This window comes from Pituophis catenifer, unplaced genomic scaffold (assembly GCF_029215685.1).
Source record: "Pituophis catenifer annectens isolate HBS135680 unplaced genomic scaffold, rPitCat1.0.hap2 SCAF_6, whole genome shotgun sequence".
NCBI classification, from domain to species: domain Eukaryota; kingdom Metazoa; phylum Chordata; class Lepidosauria; order Squamata; family Colubridae; genus Pituophis; species Pituophis catenifer.
The window spans coordinates 59,143,183-59,168,309 of NW_027256886.1; the positions used below are offsets into that span (position 1 = coordinate 59,143,183).

Consider the following 25,127-nt stretch of genomic DNA (forward strand, 5'->3'; position numbering starts at 1 on the left):
ATAAAGGCAGGATGTAAATAAAATAAATAGTAATAATATCTTCACCAGCTAGTTTGTTCAGTTGTTTTTTCAGCAGAGAGATTTTGCTTTATAGAATAGGGAAAATAATTATCTAGTAAATTACTTCATTTTCTATGGAACGGTTAATACTTTTTAACCAAATAGCTAAAAAGCATTTTAAAATATTAAATTAAATTAAATTAAGTAAATTACTAACACTACTTTGGAATCAACCTACCTTTTGTTTCCATAATATAGCTGATATGTAGCCATTTATTGTGGAGATTCTCATTCCTAAATCTTCTGTAGGAAAATTTGAGAACTAGTACATAATCTATTAAAAAAGACATAATTTTAAAGCATAATCTCCATATGTTCCGTAATTTCAATGTGGTCTCATTTTGAATGTCAGAGTCATTCAAAAGAATTAGTATCAGATTTCCTTCATCATGTCTGTCTCTTCTTAGGTTTAGGCTGAAGTGCCCAAAATTGAAACTTTGAGACTATTATGGATTTCCTCCTAATCCATAATAGTCAGCTCAAGGAGAGGATCTTTGGCAGATGAAGCTGACTTTTTGTCTATTGCAATTTGATGAAATTTAACATACAACCAGTACTGAGAATCACAGCTCTATTGTACCCATGAAATTGTTTGGTGTATTTTTCTCACAAGCTATTGTGGAACAGCAAGGGTGTCAAACTCGCCGTGTCCCATGACATTTCACGTTTTTCCCATTTGTGGAGCTGGAGTGGGCGTGGACTACATGTGACACAGCCAGCCAGTTTGATACCCCTGTTGAACAGAGTTCATCAGAGTCAGAAACCAATGCTAACTCTTCACCTCACCCCTCAATCTTCTTCCAGGATTGCCTACTGCATCTGCTGATTGAATTCCCATATTCTGGGAATTTTAACAATTGACATTAACCATGGATTAGGGCCTGATGAATGTCATCTCAGTTTTTAACTATCAGGAAGTCCCCAGGATAAGAACATCCAACTTACAGATAATTTACACTTATGAATTGGCTGCCTACTACTAAAACTAGTGAATGGCATTTTCCTTCCTTGAGCTGAATTGCTGAAGCTGCACAATGTTTTCATGAATCGCTGAAGCTGCATGTTTTTAATATACAGCAAGTTAAAGAGAGACTTAGAAACAGATTTTGTTCATAACCTGGGGACTGCCTGTGTACATTGTTTCAGGTTACAGATTCTTAAGGCAGCTGCTCTTACAGTTAATATTTTTCTCCTGCTATCTGAATAAAGTCTACTTCCTTATACAGCCATTATGTCTTATTCTATCTTCTGGAATAATTCTGAACAGCTTCTGCAAGACAGCCCTCCAGATATATGGAAACATATACTGTATTGTTTCCCCTTATTTTTCTTTTCCTGTCTAAACATATCCAATAACTTCAACCATTCCTCATAGGCTTATTTTCTTCCCAAGCCGTCTGTAATTTTGGTGGTTCTCTTCTGAGTACACTCATTTGCTATTTTCCTTCCTAAAGGGCACTGCCCAGAATTGGATGCAATATTTTAAGTGCAGCCCATTTAATATACAGTAGAGAAGAATGATTCAGTTCTTCAGCATAGAAGTGGGATATAGCTATTTATTTATTTGCAAATGATTTTTTAAATAGATGATTGCTTCACCATTATTGCCTCTTCTTCTGTTGAACCTCCCTCCCTCCCTTAACAAATTAGACCTGGATTGGTAGGATAAAAGGAAGGCCTGACCAGTGCAGTCCTTGTTCCAACAGAGAACAGTTGAATTTCCTGGAATCTCACAGCTGATGTATATGGGGTCAAACATCTGTAATTCTAATAGTATGTAATCACTAGTAATAGGTAATTCACAACATAGTGAACCATTAAGCTTTTTGTAAATGTTCTTTCTAGATTTAAAACTACCTTATCTTACTGAATTCTAATATCAGCTATGCATTAATCAGAACCAGTGCTGGTAAATCTTTATCACTGGTACTTTAAAATAGAAAATTCTTTTTGTTACTCTTCAGTAGAATATGTACTCCTTTAGCAGCAATCTGGATAAAACTGTCCAACCCTTGGTCTAGTTCCAGCATCTATATATTATCTACTGGAGGGATAGCATTCTTCTCAGAAAGCAAATGCTTTGGATGGGAAATCTGTGTTCTATTGTAAGGGAGACTGTGAAACTCTTCAAGCATATCACTGGCTTGTCTTTCCTGGGATCTTGTGTATCAGTTTTTTCATCGGATGCTTAGCTATCATGCAAGAGTCACACCACTGCAAAAGTAGGCCCTGGAATTTGCTTCAACTCTTTTAATTTCTGCAAGGAAAAAGAGGCTTGCTTTTGTTCCAAGAATCAACAAAAGTAGAATCCAGAGGCAAGAAATACAAATATGTTACTAGAAGGCAAATAGTTGCTTCCTCATAATGGAGGAATAATGGAGTTCATTATTGGTTTTTTTACTATGATCCTTACTTCTTCCTTCATAAGCTCTTTCTTGGCTGATATTTCTGGTTACCATAGAAAGGTAACATAGGTCTGATAATTCTAGTTGAATTGTGAGTTTATATCATAACATCATGTTGAAAAGCTCATTGTCTTGATCACATCAAGTGATAAGGTATAAGGTATTTATCTATAGCTTCGTCTTTTGAATCCTGGCTTTTGAGAACATTGTCTTCTCTATTCCAAAATATGTTAACATTTTGATACCATCTCTCAAGTTGAATTACCATGTTGTTTTTTAAAATTACATTTTTTATGGAGATTTTCAAAGATTCTTGATAATTGTTTTTAGATTAATCAGTAAGTCAAATACATAATACAGGTAGTCTTCAACTTACAACAGTTCATTTAATGACTGTTCAAAGTTACAACAGCACTGGAAAAAGTGACTTATGTCCATTTTTCACACTTATGACCATTGCAGCATCCCCATGATCACATGATTTACATTTGGATGCTTGACAACTGGTTCATAATTATGATGGCTGCAGTGTTCCGGGGTATGTGATCACTTCTTGCAACCTTCTGACAAGCAAAGATAACGAGGAAGCCAGATTCATTTAACAACCATATTACTAATTAACAACTTCAGTGATTCACTTAACAAATGTCCCAAGGAAAGTCATAAATGTGGCAAAACTCACTTAACAAATTTCTCACTAAACAACAAAAATTTTGGGCTCAATTATGGTCGTAAGTTGAGGACTACCTGTAATAAATAACAAATTTCTGTATGCTGTAATTGCAATAAATTCATTTTCATTGTTATTTTTACTTTCAATTCTCCTTTTAAAGGTGAGATAGTACAAGTAAACTAAGTTTTTTGAAGAACATTTCAAATAAATGGAGGGATACTTTGAGTATCTTATATTTAAATTATTTGTACTCATTGAGAGGGAAATAATGCTGAGAGAGATGTTGGAAATCCAATTTCATTGTAGTGAAATATGAGATCTCTTAATAGCAATAACTATCAAGTTTACATATACTGTAGTATCAACTCATTGCTATTACACAGATGTTGCTGAACTAGTGCTATGTAAACTCTAATTTCATTTTAAAACATTCATAAAAAAATCCCTTGAGTTTTAAAACTTGGTATAGCAATTAAATGTTGAAGAAAAAGTAGAGAGACACTCAGCCAGTATTTGTTGTACAAAAGTGTTTTCAGAGGCAAAAATAATCAAAATAATGTAAGCAAAGCAAACAATTCATATACTCAGCATTTTTAACATTAATATTTTCAATTTTATCTTGACTACATAAAGTATATTACAGTGGTCTGTTTTTAAGAAAAAAAGTGATATTTACATGTATTGTTTCCCATTAATTTCAAAACAAATATCTATGTCATTGCTGCTTTATGGGAATTATGCAAACTTAGAAAATACTGTCCTTATAGTATGAAAATAGCAAGTAATATAAAATTACTGCAGCATTTATTATTTAGAAATGGAATTAAAGCATGACATGGAAGTGTGTTTGAGTAAACGAGTGGTTGAAACCACATGATATTGCTAATGAATTCAGCAGCAAATTAAGGAATACACAAATTGGAATAATGATACACATTTTGGATTTCCTACCTGGTTTTTTAAAACAACAAATTCCAATAAAAGTATTTTCATTTCATGTCAGTTAAATATTATGCTTTACTACAGATTTTAACCTTCTCGCCACAGAATTCTAAATTTTGCCTGAGTGATCCTAACTGTAATACAATATGATACGTTTTACACACTTGTAAAAAATTTTTATTACAAGTTACATAGTATGGTACGATAACACAATATGTAGATTTCAGCAAGAATATGTATTTTATTTTTTGAAAGAGGAAATGTAAAAATTAAAATTTGCAAGCGGTTTAGGAAAACACTCTGTTCATGTATTAAGAATACTGAATCAATTTGTTTCTCAACTCCAAAACGGTTTCTTGATATTTTTTTTCCCTCATTTGATTCCTATATAATGGAATGTGTGTTACTTGGCAACCAGCAAATATATTTTAGGAAATTTTGTGGGTTGATGGAAGCCCAAGAGAATATGGGCTATTTCTGAAATACACAGGTCATATGCTAAGAATCTCAGAGCAGCATATTTATAATATGCATACTTGATGTATATGTTTGATTTAGCCCAGATTTAAAGAAAAGGGGAAAAAAGCAGGATATAGTCTGTAAACCCGCAGACATGCACCCTATAATTGCCCAGGTTTCTGGTGCATTTCTTCACAATTATTTCCAAGCTATTAAGTCATGAGTGAAGGTGCAGCTGGGTTATGTGATTAGGAGAATCATTAAAATTTGTTAGAAGAAAATCAGGAAAACACATGTATGTATTCACTGTTACATGAGACAGCACATGTTTATAGCTGTTTCCGATCTGTGTCTTTGTGATGGCTTTTTAATTTATTTTTGGACTTGGGAGAATTTAATAAGTTACTATAAATCTGAAGACTAGAATTTACTATCTGCATTTCTCTTGTTAAGATGGCCATGATACGTACTACCGGTATGATCATGAATAAATGGTCATAATAGCTAGGTTGCTTATTAAGACTATGTGCAGTGATCCAGATTCAAAAGGTGAAATGTGATTTAGAAAACCTAAAGTGTTATATAGAATCTGCCAGAAATTCTTTAACCAAGTATATTTTCCTGCAATCACATGTCAATTGCAGAGGGCAGCTGTGTCAAGCCAAGAAAAAGATGTAACTGATTTAAAATCTTCCTGACATGTAGAAAATGCAAGCCCAAATATGTTCCATTGCATGTTGACTCTACTGTATATGTATGTGATGTTATCTGTAGGATCACAATCAACATCTCAGCTTAATCTATGTATGTATTTTTTGAAAATGTGTTTTGGGATTAGTAAGAACAATACCATACAATTATCTAAAATATTTGGGATTAAGTTCTAAAGTATGTTGGGATCGATTAAAGTTATGAACTTTAATTTAAAAGATTTAAATTTATTATGTTTAATTCCATTCCTTTCCAATATAAATATTCACACTTTTCCAGCAGCATCATAATGACTTTCTGAGCCTTGTACTTTCTGAAAAATCACTTAAAAGTAATACTAAAAATAAAACTCAGAAATACTTCCTTACAATTGGTAGCCCTCTTGGAATATTAGTAGAAAATGAGTTATAGAATAATGGGGAGATTTTGAAGTTGATCATAATTCATGTTTCAATTGTATTCATATGCACATCTCAGGTATTTTTCCATAAAACAACCAAATTATATTTTTAATAAAACTCAATATAAACTATATAACATGAAAGTGGTTTAAATATTAAAGTAAGTGATTGTAGCACATCTGCATTCATTTTTTCACTGGAGATTTCCACCACTATTTCTCACTTTATTCTGCTTTCTAGTTATGAAAAAAGAACCTGTATAATTTGAGATAAACTATGTACCTAGAACTTCCCAGATACCTTATTGAAATTGGAAGTATTAAAAAAAAATCTCTAAAGAAAGCTTACAGATTTATTTTTCAGAGATATTGTCTAAATACAGGAAATAGTGGACAGTTAATTATGTGCTTGATCTCCTGCCACTGAAACTGATGGAATTAAAAGTGTCTAAAAATAACTAATAGAGTTTTTGTTCAACATGTGTAATTACTCTTAAACTGTTAATTGCACATTTTCATTCAACGTTCTCATTTGCTAATACTATTTTAGTAGAAGGATTAGGATGGTTCAGTATCTTCCTTTAATGTGCAAAACTGCCAGGCTCTTGTGAACTCTTAAAAAGCAAAACACAATATATTATAAAATTTCTGGCACAGTGTGTCAAGAGAGTATAGTGTTTTCTTGAGACTAAATTACAAAAGTGTATTAAATTGTGGCAGCTGCCAATGATCTGTTACTTACTATTATGCATCTCTTCCCTTCCCTCTTTCCCTCATTCCAAATATGGTGCCGGAACATACAGTTTTAGCTGTTGGGTACCAACAGATTAAAAATAATATCTAAGAGAGCTTAGTGTCCTTAGCTTTGACCCTGTCAACTGTCAGTAATTAAAGGCATGCCCTGACTTTAGGTGGCTTTTGACTGCTCACCATTTAAAGTGAGCAGTAGGTTATGTGATGAAAATGACAGTAAATTAAAGGTGCCAGCATTTCACTGAGGTGCAATCACTTGGCATAATGCTACAGCACATAAAGGCAAGTATACACATAATCATGTCTTAAAGATTATTCATGGTCTCAGACCATTGAAAATATTGTGCTTTCCTCAGGATATCTATGTGCTGAAAATGGTTCTACCCACCCCAGCATCATATGTGGAAAATTAAATATACAGTGAACGACTTCAGGGGAAAACATTCTGCCCTTTCTTTTACAAGAAAGAAACCAAAGAATTGAAACAAAATCTAGACTTTGAAAAATAACATTAACATGTTATTTTTAACAAAGGAACGGTGGGCAAGTAATTATACTTTTTCCTTTTGCTAACATGAATTTCTATCCTGGCTTTAAAAATTCTTTAACATCCCACATTGGTGAAATTCAAATAAAAAGTTGACAAGGTATGCAATTTGAATGCCTTACTCCTGAAAGTTCATTCATAGGTACAAAGGCCTTTTTTGGTACATATGGTGAGAAAGAATGCTTTCTTAATATTGTCAGAGTAACACTTGCTGACAGTCACCTGTTCAAATTACTATGATCCTTTTTTAAAAACTCCACAAGTTCATGTGGATGTAGTTTTTTTTTTTTTTGTTTTTTTTTTAAATGAAGGCGACCTTAAATTCCATATAATACGGATTTAGTTAAAGAAACCAGAGTTTCCATCTTCCATGCTTTTTTGATTCAGTTTTGGATTTTTGCTTGGGAGTTGAGGAGTAACTCTCCTGAGAATAAGGCAAAGGTGCAACCTGAGTTTCCTCAATAGGGTGAAGTTTTCTCAGAACTGGCTGAAGTTTGTCTTCTTGCTGCTTAAAATCTAATTCCACACTAAATAGTGGAAGGAAAAAAAGAGAACCACAATCAGTTGTCAAGATAGAGGTTTCTGTTAAATTAACATTGAAAATGAATTTGATATGTGAAAAAAACCCAGATTCTACATTCCTCTAACACAACATACTGACAAGAAATACTGTATTGCAAAACAAGTAACATCTGAAATGTGAAACAATATTTAAATATATTAATTGTAGCATGGAACTGTTACCCCACTAAGATGACAAAAAGCTTTCTTAAACTAAGTCAGACCCTTAACCCAATTAATCCAAGTTGTCTACCGTGGATGGCAGCAGATTTTCTGGATTTAGCCTGTGAATTTCCTGGTCTAGACAGATCTATTCTGCCACTCAAGTACTAAATTGTAGTACTTCCTAGGACACTCTTGTGAAAAGGTTGCTTGCAGTGGAAATGTGATACTGGATTTTGGTTGAAGATTTGGCTTCCTTTTCATCCAAATGGGATAAATATCTTGGTGGCTGGAAAGTTAACATTTATCTCTGAGCTGTAGAGGATATGTTTTTCCTTGAAAGGTTATCTTCAATATAAATTTATGTTTATATCTTATATTAGTTCATCATTACAAATTGGTTATTCAACAACAAAATATTAAGAGGGATCAGGATGAGGATATAAAAATCCCACTAGAATAGGAGATAATAAAGGCATACAATGTTTACTCCTATACTTAGAGCCTCTGTGTACATCTGGAACAAGAAAAATTAGTTTTATCCCAATATAACTGCAATCATTCCTCCCATTACATTGCAGTTATTTCTTGGCTGTTATTCAGTTATTTTTTTATACAGTGTTTAAGAAGTAAGCTTGATAGTACCAAAGAGATAAATAAAATAATTCCAGTAACCAAGGCCTATTGATTCACCCATAATTAATGTGTAAACGAGCCCATTCTTAATTCTAAACATGAGTGGTTTCAGGACTGTAAATATGTTGTTGCAGTGCTTATCCATATATTCACATAATATAATCTTGATTTTGGTATATTTTATGTACTTCATAAAGTTGTTGAAATAATGACTCTTCTATTTCTATTATCTCTGTGAAACTAGATCCTTGCTGAATGTAAACCTGATCTCCGCTAATTATAAAGTTAAAACTATTAAAACAGCTGTAGAACATCATGCCACTAAACATAATCTCAAAACATAGACTACAAGGCTACATCTCTTAGTCATTTGAAGATCAAAATTTCTATGTAAAAGTAAAGTTACACTCATAAAATATTTATCCCAAATTGTAAGTGTATTTCAAACAGATGAGTATACCCTAATGACTGCTCTGCAATCAAAGGGGGGTGGGAAGGATCCAGAAGAAATTATAGCTCATAGATACCATTCCTAAAATATGTTTCAGGTTTAATTTATAAAAACAAAAATACCTGATTTCAAGCTGTAACAGAAAGGTAATTAGTAATGGTAATGCACAGTGATTTAGAAAAGATAATTGTAAAACAAATTGCTTTGAAAATAATTTTTTCATCTTAAAGTGAAATGTAGGGGTTATGAAATAAGTTTCCTCACCTGAGTGTAGATCTAGGAAGGCAAGAATAAAGGCAAGGGAATAATCTGGATATGGTTCAAAACTGAGGGAAATTTTTAGTGTGGTTTAACATTTTCTCACTCTACAAATAAACCTACTAGTATTCATAGAAACACTGCTTCCCTCCTTTCCTTTCCCTTCCTTTCCTGAATCTCCTTTTTAAATAACAACAACAACAAAGACCAGAATGAATTTGGAGGTCTGCTGGAGATAACAGTCTAAAACTGAACTTGGTTTCTAAGCTAAGAAACTATAGGAAAGTTTATTTTTTTCCTTTCAGCTTTCTGTAACCACCTGCACTACATCCCACACAGTTCTGGAACATCTCCCTATTTCCAGGAAGTACAGATTTATTTGTGAATGTCTTTCAGTTAATATCAGTAAATACAAATCTAATATATTTTAAGGTTTTTTTTGCTGCCATATATCACTGTATCTTCAAAAAACATCCTCCAGCTTTTGATGACTATGTTTAGAATTTTCCACCCTCATTAGTTTAGTAGCATCTGCAAACCTAGTCAACTCAACTCCTACTCCTAAATCAAGATCATTTACAGCAATAATTTAAAAAGCAACAATTCCAACATAAATTCTGAATATTTTTTTCTTCTCTTCATTGCATAATAGTTCATTTTTCCTATTCTTTGCTTTTGTAACAAATTAGCCATACAAAGGCAAGTACTCTATGACTGCAAAGTTTACTCAAACCAAGAACACTCTTCAAGAGTCTTTGTGAAAAATCATGTCTTTCTAAAGAACATAATGTTGACAATCACTCCCAAAAACCCCAAAGGTTAGATGCATATAATCTACATCTCCATAACCTGCAAACTGTCCCTCCATTCTGTCTTACCCATATTTAAACCCTGCATCAATCTAGCCACACTGTGAATGTGATTTGAGCTGCCACTCACAAGTGTTTATGTCTTTTAATAAAATTTGGTGGGAAAAGGTGCATCAGAATCCTGATTTTTTTTTTTTTGCACAACTATTCTCCTATAGTATCTTCTACATTTCAACTTCTGTATACAATTATTTCCATTCTGATTAAATAAAACTAATTTTGTTTTCCACCCATAATATGTTACAAGAGGACAGGGCTCTGTTTCCCCTAGTTCACAAGTCAGAATTATACATAATCTGATGAACCAGTTTGGATCAGAAAGTGCATTTAGGCTATTTGTTGAGTGAAAAACTGGCTGCAAACAGGCTTAACTGACTGACAGCACCCACACTGTTCATTACAAAATTAATTAAACACACATTGCTTCAAGACTTACTGTGTTTATCTTGGAGAGTTTCAAATGCAGATCCTCTCATTTTGTGATAACACATATCTATTCACACCTAAATTGATGCTGAATTTATATCAGCTTTCATCTACTCTGGTGCTCTTAATATTTATTTATTTGAAATTTGGGACTGAATGCTTAAGTTATAATTTGTTTTCAATTGATCTCAGAATTGGGTATTAGGAGAACCATAATATTTAGGATGAGATTAAAATAAGTAGTATGTTTTTTTGAAGTCCAAGGAAAAAACAAAAACAAATGATAGGTCCGTTTGGCTTTTGCTAGCATTATTCCAGATCTTCAATTTTATAGTATGTTTTAATCAATTTTTCACTGCAGAAATTAATCATGGTAGATTTCAGATAATTTTTTCACTGAACCTGAAATAACCTTGAATTAGCTTACAGAGCATTCAAGTTTCCTAAATAAATTGAAAACTGTTGTAATAGCTTTCAATGTTTATGTCCTTAAAATCATTTCATGGTAACAGCTTATGGATCAATGTACAAAATATTAAACAAAAAACTTTTAAGGAAGAGTGTAAACAGCAAGTCTCTTCGGAAATAACTATAGAAGGAATATATTCTCATTTATTTTATCAAAATACTTAGAACAAGATAAGATTAATATAACGTCTGCACACATGCAGTTGTCTGAATCATGTTGCTAAGGCAGAAATGTATGTGTACTTAAGAGTACTTTAATAACACTAAATACTAATAGTTTGGTTTAATTTAGTTTACTTTATTGTCACTGCACATGGTACAATGAAATTAAATGCCATCTTCAATGTACATTATAACTATAAAAATAAAAACACAAACATACATCCTTTACATTCTGTATAATTGAAATTGAAAACCTGATATTGCACTATACCGTAGAATTCAATATGGTTATTGCCCTGGGATAGAAGCTGTTTTTCTGCCTATTTGTCCTTGTTTTTATTATTTTTAAATATTAATATTTATTTTAATAATATTAAAATATTTAATATTTTTATATGTTTATTTTATTCAACGATAAGTTTTTTTTTCTGGTTTTATAAAATATATAGATGATTCTGAATGAAAGATATACATGATCTGATTTTTTATTCTAAGAGGATCTATTTGGTCTGACTGAACAATGCACACACAATACTGTGTTTCCCTGAAAATAAGACCCTGTCTTATATTTTTTTGAACCCTGAAATAAGCGCTTGGCCTTATTGCCATGTGTTCAAAAGACTGATTGGGCTTGTTATCAGGGGATGTCTTATTTTGGGGAAAACGGTAATAATCCATGTAATAATCACAAAGTTTTTTGGGGGGTCTATTTTTTCTTCCCTTATTAATACATTAAAATGAACTGTTAACCCAGAATCCTTTGAATCTGTGGCATTTTTAAGGATACAGATTGACTAAAATTACAAGGTGAAGGTCTTAATTGTATTTCTATTATCTTCAATGACATTAATATATTCTAATTTGACAAATGATGCAGTATTCTTATTTTTGCTACAAATTACTGGAATATACAGGTGAAACTCGAAAAATTAGAATATCGTGCAAAAGTTCATTTATTTCACTTAAAAGGTGAAACTAATATATGAGATAGACTCATTACATGCAAAGTGAGATAGCTCAAGCCTTGATTTGTCATAATTTTGATGATTATGGCTTACAGCTCATGAAAACCCCAAATTCACAATCTCAGAAAATTAGAATATTACATGAAATCAATAAAACAAGGATTGTACATAGAACAATATCGGACCTCTGAAAAGTATAAGCATGCATATGTACTCAGTACTTGGTTTGGGCCCTTTTTGCATCAATTACTGCCTCAATGCGGCATGGCATGGATGCTATCAGCCCGTGGCACTGCTGAGGTGTTATGGAAGACCAGGATGCTTTAATAGCGGCCTTCAGCTCTTCTGCATTGTTCAGTCTCATGTCTCTCATCTTTCTCTTGGCAATGACCCATAGATTCTCTATGGAGTTCAGGTCAGGTGTGTTTGCTGGCCAATCAAGCACAGTAATCCCATGGTCACTGAACCAGTTTTGGTACTTTTGGCAGTGTGAGCAGGTGCCAAGTCCTGCTGGAAAATGAAGTCAGCATCCCCATAAAGCTCGTCTGTGGAAGGAAGCCTGAAATGCTCCAAAATCTGGTAGATGGCTGCATTGACCCTGGACTTAATGAAGCACAGTAGACCAACACCAGCAGATGACATGGCTCCCCAAATCAACACAGACTGTGGAAACTTCACACTGGACTTCAATCATCTTGCATTCTTCCTCTAGACTCTGGGTCCTTGGATTCCAAATGAGATGCAAAAGTTGCTCTCATCAGAAAAGAGGACTTTGGACCACTGAGCAACAGACCAGTTCTTTTTTTCTTTAGCCCAGTAAGACGCTTCTGACGTTGTTTGTTGTTCAGGAGCGGCTTGACAAGAGGAATACGACATTTGAAGCCCATGTCCAGGATCCCTCTGTGTGTGGTGGCTCTTGATGCACTGACTCCAGCCTCAGTCCAGTCCTTGTGAAAGTCCCCAACACTTTTGAATGGCCTTTTCCTGACAATCCTCTCCAGGCTGCGGTCATCCCTGCTGCTTGTGCACCTTTTTCTTCCACACTTTTCCCTTCCACATAACTTTCTATTAATGTGCTTTGATACAGCACTTTGGGAACATCCAACTTCTTTTGCAATTACCTTTTGAGGCTTTCCCTCCTTATCGAGGGTGTCAATAATGGTTTTCAGGTCAGCGGTCTTTCCCATGATTTTGATTCCTACTGAACCAGACTGAGAGAACATTTAAAGGCTCAGGAACCCTTTGCAGGTGTTATGGCTTAATTAGCTGATTAGAGTGGAACCCTTTGAGCCTAGAATATTGAACCTTTTCACAATATTCTAATTTTCTGAGATTGTGAATTTGGGGTTTTCATGAGCTGTAAGCCATAATCATCAAAAGTATGATAAATCAAGGCTTGAACTATCTTGCTTTGCATATAATGAGTCTCTCTCGTATATTAGTTTCACCTTTTAAGTTGCATTACTGAAATAAATGAACTTTTGCACGATATTCTAATTGTTCGAGTTTCACCTGTGTGTGTAAGAAAGATTAGCACCTATGTGACTCTGAACAGCCAATCCCCATATGTAGATAGCAGGAATCATTATTCTGCAATGGACTTTTGAGTTGACTAGTTCTTATTCAAGGGATATCATCAACTTCAAGCTTTTAACACAATTTTTTTAAGGATGAAAGATTGTGCCTCATTTCTTTATCACTTTTTGGAGATCAATTTTTTTTTTTTTTTACTGAATTGGAAATATTAAGACACTTCAGACCAAAAAGATTTTTTCTGTATGACTGATCTCCCAAGAGATACCTCCCACTTGGAAAAAGAGCTTTAAATGTGATTTTAAAGGTTTTTTTTTTAAAAAAAAATACTAACTTTTAGATTAAACACTAAAAGGGTGCTTAGAATATGGATTTTAAAAAATTAAAAGACTGAGGAATCAAGCATACTTGGAATTATAGTTTTGAATTCATTAGATGAATGGTGATTATTTGGTTTGTTTATTTTTAAGAGAAAACATGATAATGAGATCTTGAAGGTTTGAGACACTAGAGGGAGGTAGAAAACAATCAATTCATCTAATTAAGAAAATGAAACAAAAAACTTTGAGGGACATTTTTGAATTTTGGTCTTTAAAATTATTTGATATAAATAGATTCTGCATCAACAAGTCACAAGCACAAGTACAATTGATAAGTTTGAAATTAATTTGAATGTGGATTTAAATATGTCGAAGAGAAGGATATTCTCTTCTGGATGTTCAAATGAAACTGATGGATATTCCACTGCTTAAAGGAGATGTACAGACATTTAATCAGAAAAGTGATCCAGATAACTTTTTCTTACTGGATTAAAAAAGAGGTCTGTAAATTTTGAAAAATTACTCCCCCCCCCCCCAAAAAAAAAATAGAAAACAAGCTATGGGACTATATTTGATGGGGTTAAAAATTAAGTTTGTTAAAAATTCAGGTGAGAAATACAGAGCTAGTTTGATAGATCCAGCTTAAAGAATTAATTATATCTGGATTTTCCACAATTATATAGATTGCTCATAAAGAATAAATGATGATAGTTTTGTTTTTGGGATTTTAGAGTTAAGAGCTGAGTGATGGGAGTAAAAGGATTATATGTTATATAGAAGATGTTGATATTAAAATTGTTTTTACTTTGCTGGGGTGAAAGGGGAAGTTACTTTATTTTCTTCTTTACACATTTTTCATTTACTTTTTGTATCTCTACATTTTTGTAGTTTGCATTAGTTTATATTCTATTTGTAATGCTTAATAAAATTATTTATAGAAAATATTACCCATGCCATGTGTACTTTACTGCATTATTCTGCATAAATATTTTCAAAAATTCAAAATTTAGAATATTGATGGTAAAGTTAAATGGGCAAGGTACTTGACCTGGTAGAGCAGAAACTAAGAATATTTTCAGGAAATTCTCCCCCTGCCTTTTTGTCAGTAGAAATATTATCATATGAAATCATATGAGTCCCTATAATGTTTTATTCACAATAATGTGATTAACACAGGCCAGGTGCAGCCAATCAGCTAGCATGAGAAATAGACTGCAAGCAATCTGTTACTACCAAATACCAAGGGAAATATACTCAGAATTGAAACCTTGGGGTTTCTCTTCCTCTCTTGCTATTCCATGGCCTATGTGCAAGTTGCTACTCACTGCAAGTAGGGCAGCTTGTATTTTCAGTCTTTGATTACCTATGAGAGTGGTAAATTTGTAAAGAAAGACTTGTTACAAAGACCTACAGCCAATACCTGACAAGAAATAAAAATGCAACAAACCAGGCAGGCTAACAGGAAAATAAATTACTTTGTTAGAGAAGGATTAACTGGAGAGCAAAGTGCTGATATCAATGTATACTCAGCACAAGCCCAACTTCCTTGGTCTCTTATGGGTGGATCCTATTCAGAAGTGGAAAATTTGAGAGACCCTCGGATGTTGCTGAGCAATAAATCTATTATCACTCGCTATTGGTCATACAGACATCATTTAACCATCATTGGTAATTTAACAAACTGTTGAAAACTCCAGATTCTTCACCCCATGTTTAATTTTAATTACTTTATTGTATTATATTTTTTATACCTTAGAAACCACTAAACACTGAACTCCAGCAATACACCCCACCAAATCCACGATTTTGACCTGCCTTTCTCTCCCTCTCTCAGCAGCAGCATCCAAAACCATAATTGCCAACTAATTTTCAGGAAAAGCAGAAAACAAGAGTTCCCGTATAAAAAAAAAATAACATTTTACCCAAATAATAGGATATTACTATAAAAATTTAAATACTTGAAATCCCAATATTCTATCAATTATGCACTTTAATTGGACTTTAGCTACTGTTCCATGTAACATGAATGAGGAATCCATGATGCCATCTTGATTTAAAAATAATTGCATGTAATGATTTCTGAATTCCACTTCCTCAGTTATGCTGTTCATGGCATGAAGATATAGTTGGATAGTTCTGAAAATAAAAGTTTTATTAGCCTAGGATGTTTGGGTTTTGTATGTGTACCTGTGTTTCATTAAAATCAGTTTAAAGGGGTTCACTTACATGACTTATAAACATATACTACCTCTGTTCTATGTAGGAATTCCTACATACGATCTTTCAAGAATGTTATTGCTTATGGGCTTCAATGTAACTGACTTGGCTTGAAATATAATACCGGTAGTTGTTGGCAAACAGTAGTTCTACAGACTTATTCCATGCTTTATGCTACCTCACCATCTATTTTTCATTAAGGCAAGGAAGTATATTTCCTACATTTCTTCCTGGATCTCTACTTTTCTTCTGTCGAATGAATATACTTTTCTTAACATGTGTGCACATGTGTTTTTGGGGGAACAACTCCCCACCCTCATAGCCCATTTTCCTCTTTAATGCTTTCCTTAATATTACAATGCCAAAGGAAAGATACTTTCCTTTCAGCAGTTGTGCAATTACGATCATAAAGGAGACTTGACAATGAATATATTCCTAGGAAAAGCATGGATAAGGTGATGCAAGGATATAAACAATGACCTGCTCTGGCAGCCGTGAATCGAGGTTGCTAATTATTGTCATCTATTAAAATATGCTTTAAAAACAAGCAGTTGGGATAAAGTGAACAGCATATTTTTTTAAAGATTTTGTATGAAAAAACATGCAGAAAGAATATGTTTGATGCTAATGTGGATCAAATTTAGATGTGTTTACATATTCCTAGCCAGAGAAAACACTGTCTAAATGAAAAAAGCAGGAAAAATAGACATGAGAGATGGCTGAAACTTAATTCATTTTTAATGCACTTTACAATATATTATTTTATATACTATAGATAGATAGATAGATAGATAGATAGATAGATAGATAGATAGATAGATAGATAGATAGATATAGATATATATATTGAGTGAAACAGATTCTTCTAGTAGGATAAAGTTTGAACCGCAAAGTTTGAGCTTCCTCAATCAGTTTTTAACGCCCACTGCTTGATAGAAAAAGGAAATAGGTTTGTTAAGGAAATATTTGAATTCCCAACTTAATTAGGATATGGTTACATTTACTTGCATACTATGAATTCCCAATACGGTTGGGTCAGCTAATTGTGTCTGCCAATCATTCTGCCCTATGTTTAATTTATAATTATTATTTCAATGTATAAAAATAATGCACCAAGAATTTTACCTATTTTTAAAACATAATTATCTGAATAAATAAACCTAAGAGCTTGCATGGATGGGGTATATTTCTGAATTTATTTACAGTATAGTTTATGTAAGTCACTTTCAGACTGGGATAAAATGTCTAAGATTTTATTGTAATGTAACTTTAAGCTATTAAGCATATAAAATAGTAGGAAAGAAAATGAGAAAAAAGGAATGGATAAAATCAGTGAATGAAATATATTGCAACAGCCTTAATATATACTTGTGGACATTATGACATTAGACATTAGAAAGAGGGCCTTTTCCAGAGGTAAAGAAATGCATATAATGAATTTATGGACTGTCCTTCATTCAATAAGTGAAGAATTGTCACTTCTAAAGTGAAGAAGAATGATCGCAAGCAACCATTCAAGTCAAAAGTTTATTTTTAGCATTCACACAAGAACATGTAGCAACAAAGAAAACTGCTTGATTAGTGTATTCTATCCCCTAGCAAATGGATCAGTACATCACTTCTGAGGATGGCATCTGCCAAGAAAATGCTATGGAAATGGAAGAGGAAAGAATTGGTATAAGCCAGAAAATAGTTACAGAGGGACCTAGTGTATAAATCATTATAGTTGCTATTCCAGAGTAAAGAAAAAAAAATACTTGCTATTAAAGTAGCACAGGATTTGACTCATTTGTGGGGCATAGCTGCACAAAACTGGAGAGATTGGGAGTCACATCAGCTTCCTGACTTTCCAAAGGTCCTCCAGAAAATATGAAACGTTATTGAAAGGGAAGAGCTGATTTTTCCAATCCCATTTTGTGGACTTTTTAGGACAAGAATAGCAACAGGAAGTCTCTGGAAGGTAAACTGCATCCATTTTACTCTTAAATTCCTCCCAACAAGTCTAAATACTATCTAAGAGTAAAAAGAAGAAGATGAGAACAATTTGCTTCCCAAGGTCTATTCCCAGTTCCACCTTTAAAACATACCAAAATGGGGAATTTAGTGGCAGATGGGAGCATTTTCCAGAAATTATACAGAAATGGAAAAAAATAATAACTCTAAAAGTCGACCTTTCTGTTTCTATCTTTGTTTAAAACACACCCATGCCCACAAACTGACAGTAACTACAGTATATCACTAAAATTTAGCTATGTAGTATCTTAGGCTGCTGAAAGATGGAAATAGGGTCCATGGAATGATAGTTCTTTAAAAGGACAAGGATAAGGACTCACTCCTTCCTGAATTTTGAAACACTGATGAACATCTACCGATAAATATAGGTAGTCCTTTCTTACTGACCCTCTGTTCAGCAACCATTTGAAGTTGCAACAGTGCTAAATGAGTGATATCTTAAGACTGATTCACTAAGTTCTCGTTGTCACAGAACCCTTGCAGTCATTTTATCTTGATTTAGGTTCTTGGCAACTGGTCACACTCACAACAGTTGCAGAGTCTTGCAGGATTGTCAACTAAATCCTTCCTTGCTGGCTTCCCACAAGTAAAGTCAATGAGGAAGCCATCAGGGAAGGTTCTAAATCACTATGGTAAGTCCCCTCGCTTTACTGTGCTTATACCAAGCCCTACACACCCAATCCTTGTGCTCATGCCCTGCTGTGCCATCCACTCCAGGATTTCTGGACTCGTGTGCCGCTATGCCATTCACTCTCTTGGCTTTCCTGTGCTCAGATAGCCTGCACCTATTTTCCAGGGCCTCCCCTACTCCCTGTAGCCCACCCCCCACAAGCCCTCCTAACCTCGCTACTTTTACCACGTCTACCACTTCCTGCATAATGACCTGCACATCTTGGTTTCAGTAACAAGAACTGTTATTGCTAAACAATGTGGACCCATAATGTATTTTATAACTGCATCACTTAGCAATGACACATCCAGCCCCAACTGCCATTGTAACATGAGGATTACATGTATGACTTTCCATGCACAATATTTCAGGATTCTTACAATCACAGTATTTAGCTTGTATCAGTTAAAAAATCTTTATGCAACACTTAGTTGCTAAAGGACAGTTGTATAGTCCAAAACATTAGTTGCTTATACACAATTGAAAAGTATGGAGTAAAATTCACCTAAAGCCAATTTATTCCCTAAGAATTTTTGAAGTCAAACACCTCATCTCATTAATGGCATGCATTACACAGGAGAATGAATAGGATGGCATTAGACTCTGCAGCTCAATCGATACTGCACCAATTTATACTTGATGGATTATGCAAACAGACAGCACAAGATGTGGCACAAAAATACTTAGAAATGTAGTCCTTGTATCCTAAAACATCCTACATTATTTCTGGCAACAACTACTCCATAGGTTACCCAGTTAATATAACAAATTTTAATCGCTAATTATTCCAGAAAACTGTTCAACAAATATAACGTGCGGCATTCTCATCACTTATAAAGATGATAAAACATAACAATATATACCGCTATGAGGTAATTTAAATGCTACTTAGGCCATATATGTGTACATATTTAGGTACATTTATCAACTTATTCTAGTTCTGTGAAGAATAATTAAAAACTATGCTTTTACCAGCTCGCTACTTTTCCGATTTCTGGAGGTGGGTATTATTTACAAAGGCTTGTCGATACACAATCTATTACAGGTAGTCTTCAGTTAACTATGTAAATTGGGATCAGAATTTGTTGCTAAACAACACAGTTTTGAAGCACAATGTCACATGACAGTGCTGCTTAAGTGATGGTTGTTATGGCACCTCTGGATGCTGTCATTAAGCAAATCCTCAATGTCATTAAGCATGACATCACATGACCCCCTTTTGTGACCTTCTGCCAGCTTCTCACATTGACTTTGCTTGTCAGTAGCTGGCAGCGTAAGTTCCAAATGCCAATTGTGTGACCATGGGGAATATGCTTCTGGAACTTTGTTAACCAGTTCTGCACACTTTCATTTAAGACATTCCATTTTTAGACTATATACATTGCAAGTATATGATGTGTACTTTTTAAAAAAGGTAATGTTCAGAGTATGCATAATTTCCACTGTTACTTGTTTTCAAATTTATTATTGTAGATATCAATATGTTATTTAAATGAAAAAAAAGATATTTTGATGAAGTACTTGCTGCAAATTTCTATTCTATTATTGTACAAGTTAATGCATACCACTATCCTCATCTCATTTCTCTTCTTTCTAGTACTTAAAATACCTCATAAATTGGCTTTATAGTACAGTAAACATTAATTTCCTGTTCTTAAGAGCATTCATGCTGAAATACCAATTTAAAACAGTGGCTTGCATGCAGGTTCTATTACTGAATAAAATCATTTTTATCCAATTTGAAAAGCGGAAACATGAGAAGTTACTTACCTATAGATTATACACGCACTGTTCCTACATGTGTCACAATTGGATGTGTCTTGACCAGTCCGATATGAAAGCCTGAAAATATAAAAACATTATATAGTTGAAAGAATTGCTTCTTCATTGTTTAAGTGGGTGGAGGGATGAAACCTAATTTTAACTTCTCATTGGATTGATTGTCAGTTTTGTACCTGCATTTAGGCACATAAGAATACTTACACGTTTTGATATTCAGGAAACAGTTTGTTAATATATTGACAATTGAAATCAAATTGCCTAAGCATGATTTACTTATTGTAGATGGTACATGCCTGTCACAATGTTTTTATTAGATTTTCTCTATTCAAGTGATACATATTGCCCATAAGGGAATGCTGGAGTCACATGCAATAAGCAAGAAGAAAGATATAATTGCTAAATTTTAGAAGTCATCCAATAAACACATTTCATTGTCAGGGAAGACAAACAGGTTGCTCTTGTAACTTGCATTCACAGCCTTTGTGCTTCCAGCATTATTTCTTGAATTATTACACATATAACCTAAAAGTAGAGTGCAGCTTACCTTAAGGCAATAAATTGGTCATTTTGAAATGAACAGTAATTGCCTAAAACAGAGCTCTGATAATAGTTTACAAGTTTGGTAAAAACCTAGGTCAAAAGCATTATATTTTTCATATCTTTATTGAAAAAAATGATTGAAAGCTACATATCACAAAGTATGTGATCATCAGTTCATTTGAAAGGGAAATTAGAGTCAAATATTTCAAATATGTTTAATTGGGCTCTCTATCTAGTTTCAGATCATATTTATGCAGAAATTCTGAAAATTCAAAAGGGTTCACAAAATTTAAAGCATACTGTAAGATGTAATACCATCTATAATTAGTCTATTGCCCACATATAACTGTCTTATAAATGTTCTGTGTGCCTAATTTCCATGTAAATTTATTACAATATGAATAGAGAAATCATTTAATGTTATTTCAACAATGTAAAAATCATACAGCAAGAGATTCTAATAATCTGAAATTAAATATTTGTGTTGCACTTTGATTACAGGTAAATTCATATCTGTTGTTTCAGAATACAAAGCTTAGCAACATCTATCTTTCTCCATAATTTTACAATAATTTTATGACTATCTTTTTCCACTTTATGCTTGTATTGAAAACTGCATGACAGTGCTATCCCAACTATTAGATAAAATCAATAATCTTCTGTGACTGACCAATCAGGATGGCCAGTGAAGTGTCCCAAGTCCCTTACCAGAGCTGTTGCTTCACTGCCCCCAAAGAAAAGAGAAATATAGGCTTTTTGGTTGTGGTATGAGGGTCACTCCATAGGAGTCATTGGAGTAATGAATTGTGACATCAGAACTGATGAACCCCTCGGTGGTATCTATGGGGTAGTGGCCAGTTACATACAGACTAGTGGTGCTGCTACTACTAGGGAAAAATTGGTATAGGAGAGTACTTAGCAGGACAGAAGGGACGTTGGTCTTACCGTGATACGTTCCTTCTCGTAGTGTAAAATGGGAGGTGCCAGTCTGGGTATTCCCTTGCTCTAGCTCTATGTCCTGAGCTGAAAATTCTGAAGATCCGCCTCCCTGGTGACGTCTCTTCAGTTTTTTCCAGTGAAGCCAAAGCGAATGGTACGCAGTCCAGGTAAATGACATTCAGTCTGAAAGATAAAAAACAACAAGCTCCACCAGGGGAGCCGGCCCAGGCAGCCACAGATAGGGTGGGGCTGGCACCTCCCATTTTACACTACGAGAAGGAACATATCACGGTAAGACCAACGTCCCTTCTCCATAGTGCAGAAATGGGAGGTGCCAGTCTGGGATATACCAAAGACTGACCAGCCCTAAGGGTGGGAGCTGTCCTGGGCCGACGACCCCGGATCTTCAAGAACCCGCTGCAGTACTCGTCTCCCAAAGGCCGCTTCCGCCGAAGCGAAGGAGTCAAGTCTATAGTGACGGATGAAGGGAGTGGGAGAAGTCCATGTGGCCGCCCTACAAATGTCTTCCACTGACGCCTGCGTAGACCAAGCCGCCGTCGTGGCAGCGCTGCGGGTAGAGTGGGCAGTAATCCCCTGAGGTACAGGTAGAGCCTGGAGCTCATAAGCAGAAGAAATGCACGTCCTAAGCCAGCGTCCCACCGTGGAAGAGGTCACCCTGTGGCCAAGAGTCGACGGCTGAAACGAGACAAAGAGTGCCTCCGTCTTCCGGAAAGAAGAGGTTCTAAAAATGTAAATGCGGAGGGCCCTCCTCACATCCAGGGTGTGCCAGGTCTGCTCCAGGGCGTGCCTAGGCCGAGGGCAGAAGTCAGGCAGGACCAACTCCTGAGCTCGGTGGAACAAGGAGTTGACCTTAGGAAGAAAGGCAGGGTCCAGCCGCAGAACCACCCTGTTGGGATGAAAAATGCACAGGTCTTTCCGCACCGATAAAGCCGCCAACTCTGAGATCCGTCGGGCCGACGTGACGGCCACAAGGAAAGCTACCTTACACGATAGGAGACGGAGACTAGTCTCCCGTAAAGGTTCGAAAGGTGCCTTTGTTAAGGCCTGGAGAACCTTAGCGAGGTCCCAAGTGGGGTAACGGTGAAGAGGAGGCGGCTTTAAATTAGCCGCCCCCCCGCAGAAAAATCTTCACCCTCGGATGGTTGGCGAGGGAGCCCCACTTCCTAAAAGTCAAGACAGTGCCTAACGCAGCCACCTGTCGTCGTAGTGTGTTAGTGGAAAGTCCCATGTCCAACCCGTCCTGAAGGAACTCCAGCACCTCCACCACCGATGCCGAAGTCGGGCTCAACTGTCTGGAGGCACACCACCCAGCAAACCTGTTCCACGTTGCCTCATAAATTCTTGTGGTGGAGGGTCGCCTGGCCGCCTGCATAGTCCTGATGACCCTGGTTGGAAAGTTCTCCCGCCTCAAGAGGCCCCGCTCAACCTCCAAGCGGCTAACTGCAGTCTCTGTGGGTCCGGATGCAGAACCGGGCCCTGGCTGAGCGTGACTCTGTCCGGGGGAATCCGCCAGGGATGGGCGACCGACAGGTCGACCAGGTCGGCGAACCAAGGCCGTCTGGGCCAATGAGGTGCCACTAACACCAGTTCCGCCCCCTCCAGCAGCAACTTCCGAATGACGGCTGGGATAAGGGGTAGGGGAGGGAAAGCGTAAAGGAGGCCCTTGGGCCATGGGGTCCGCAGAGCGTCCACCCCCGCCGCTCCCGGGGCAGGAAAACGGGAGAAGAAAAGAGGAAGTTGAGTGTTCGCTGGGGAGGCGAAGAGGTCCACTACCGGGCGACTGAACCGGTCGACTACCTCCGCAAACAAGTTGGGATGGAGTCTCCACTCCGAGGGGTCCATCATGGCTCGGCTCAGCCAGTCGGCTTCTATGTTGTCCGTCCCTGCGATGTAGTCCGCTGTCAGGGACAAAAGGTGAGTCTCTGCCCAAAGACAAAGGGTCTCCGCCTCTCGCATCAGAGGCCCGGAACGAGTCCCCCCTTGCCTGTTGATATGGGCTTTCGTCGTCGTATTGTCTGTGAGAAGGAGCACATGCTGCCCCCTCACCTGCGGAAGAAAGGTCTGAAGAGACAGACGGGCCGCCCGGAGCTCCAACCAATTGATCTGATGGGATAGTTCTTGGTGGGACCAGCGGCCCTGGGCCACCTGAGACCCGCAATGGCCCCCCCAGCCCAACAGGCTGGCATCCGACGTTACTATCACCCTGTGGGGATCCCTGAAGAAGCACCCCTTCTGGATGGCCCCTGACGTCCACCAGGTCAGGGTTCGTAGGACCTGCGGGGGAACCTGAACTCTGACCTTGGACGAGCTCGTTCCTGCCTTCTGAAAGGGGAGCAAGAACCACTGTAGTGGTCTCGCATGGAACCTGGCCCAGGGAACTATGTTCATACAGGATATCATTTTTCCCAACAATTGGGATAGCTGGGCTATCTGAGCTGTCCGGGACCCCCGAAGAGACTGGATCAGCGCCCTGATGCTGTCCTGTCTGTCCGGGGACAGGAAGACCTGCCCCGCTAGTGTATCTATCAGGGCCCCCAGATGAACTAACCTTGTAGAAGGTATGAGATGACACTTCGCCAGATTCACCGAAAACCCGTGGTCCCTCAATACCTGAATTGTCGTGGTCAAGTCCTGTTCCACTCGCCGCTGGGAGGACCCTTGAATGAGCAGATCGTCGAGGTAACATTGAATTCTGATAGGAAGAGACCTGAGATATGCCGCCAAAACAGAGAGAATCTTGGTAAACGTCCGGGGGGTGGAAGCCAGCCCGAACGGCAGGGCAAGATATTGGTAGTGACGGCCTGAATAGCAAAACCTCAGGTATTGACGATGCTCCGGTCGAATTGGTATGTGGAGGTAGGCTTCGGTCAAATCTATGGAGGCTAGGAAGTCTCCCTCCCTGATCCCAGCTAAAATGGAATGCAGGGAGTGCATTTTGAACCTCTTGTAGACGATAAACTTGTTGAGGTCTTTCAAATTTAGAATTGCCCTCCACCCTCCCGAGGCCTTTGGGATGACAAAGAGGATGGAATAGAACCCGCGCCCCCACTGTCCCAGTGGAACCGGCTGAATGGCCCTGATATCCAGTAAATGCTGGATAGCCGATTCCATGAGTACCCGCCTGAATGGGTCTCCAGAAACGGGGCAGTGGAGGAAACGCCTCGGAGGGGGTGAAAGGAATTCG

The 25,127-nt window shown here is 36.5% G+C and overlaps 2 protein-coding genes across 2 annotated transcripts in view; one reads left to right on the forward strand and one right to left on the reverse strand.

The window, feature by feature from the left end:
* Nucleotides 1–25,127, forward strand: part of DOCK1 (dedicator of cytokinesis 1) — a 437,647-nt gene that overhangs the window by 135,611 nt on the left and 276,909 nt on the right. The window lies entirely within an intron of this gene.
* Nucleotides 7,294–25,127, reverse strand: part of INSYN2A (inhibitory synaptic factor 2A) — a 46,737-nt gene continuing 28,903 nt past the window's right edge. The window contains exons 4-5 of the mRNA XM_070945965.1: nt 20,432–20,503; nt 7,294–7,477 (exon numbers count right to left, since the gene is read on the reverse strand). Coding sequence (XP_070802066.1) covers nt 7,294–7,477; nt 20,432–20,503 — 256 coding nt within the window. The remainder of the gene's footprint in view (nt 7,478–20,431; nt 20,504–25,127) is intronic.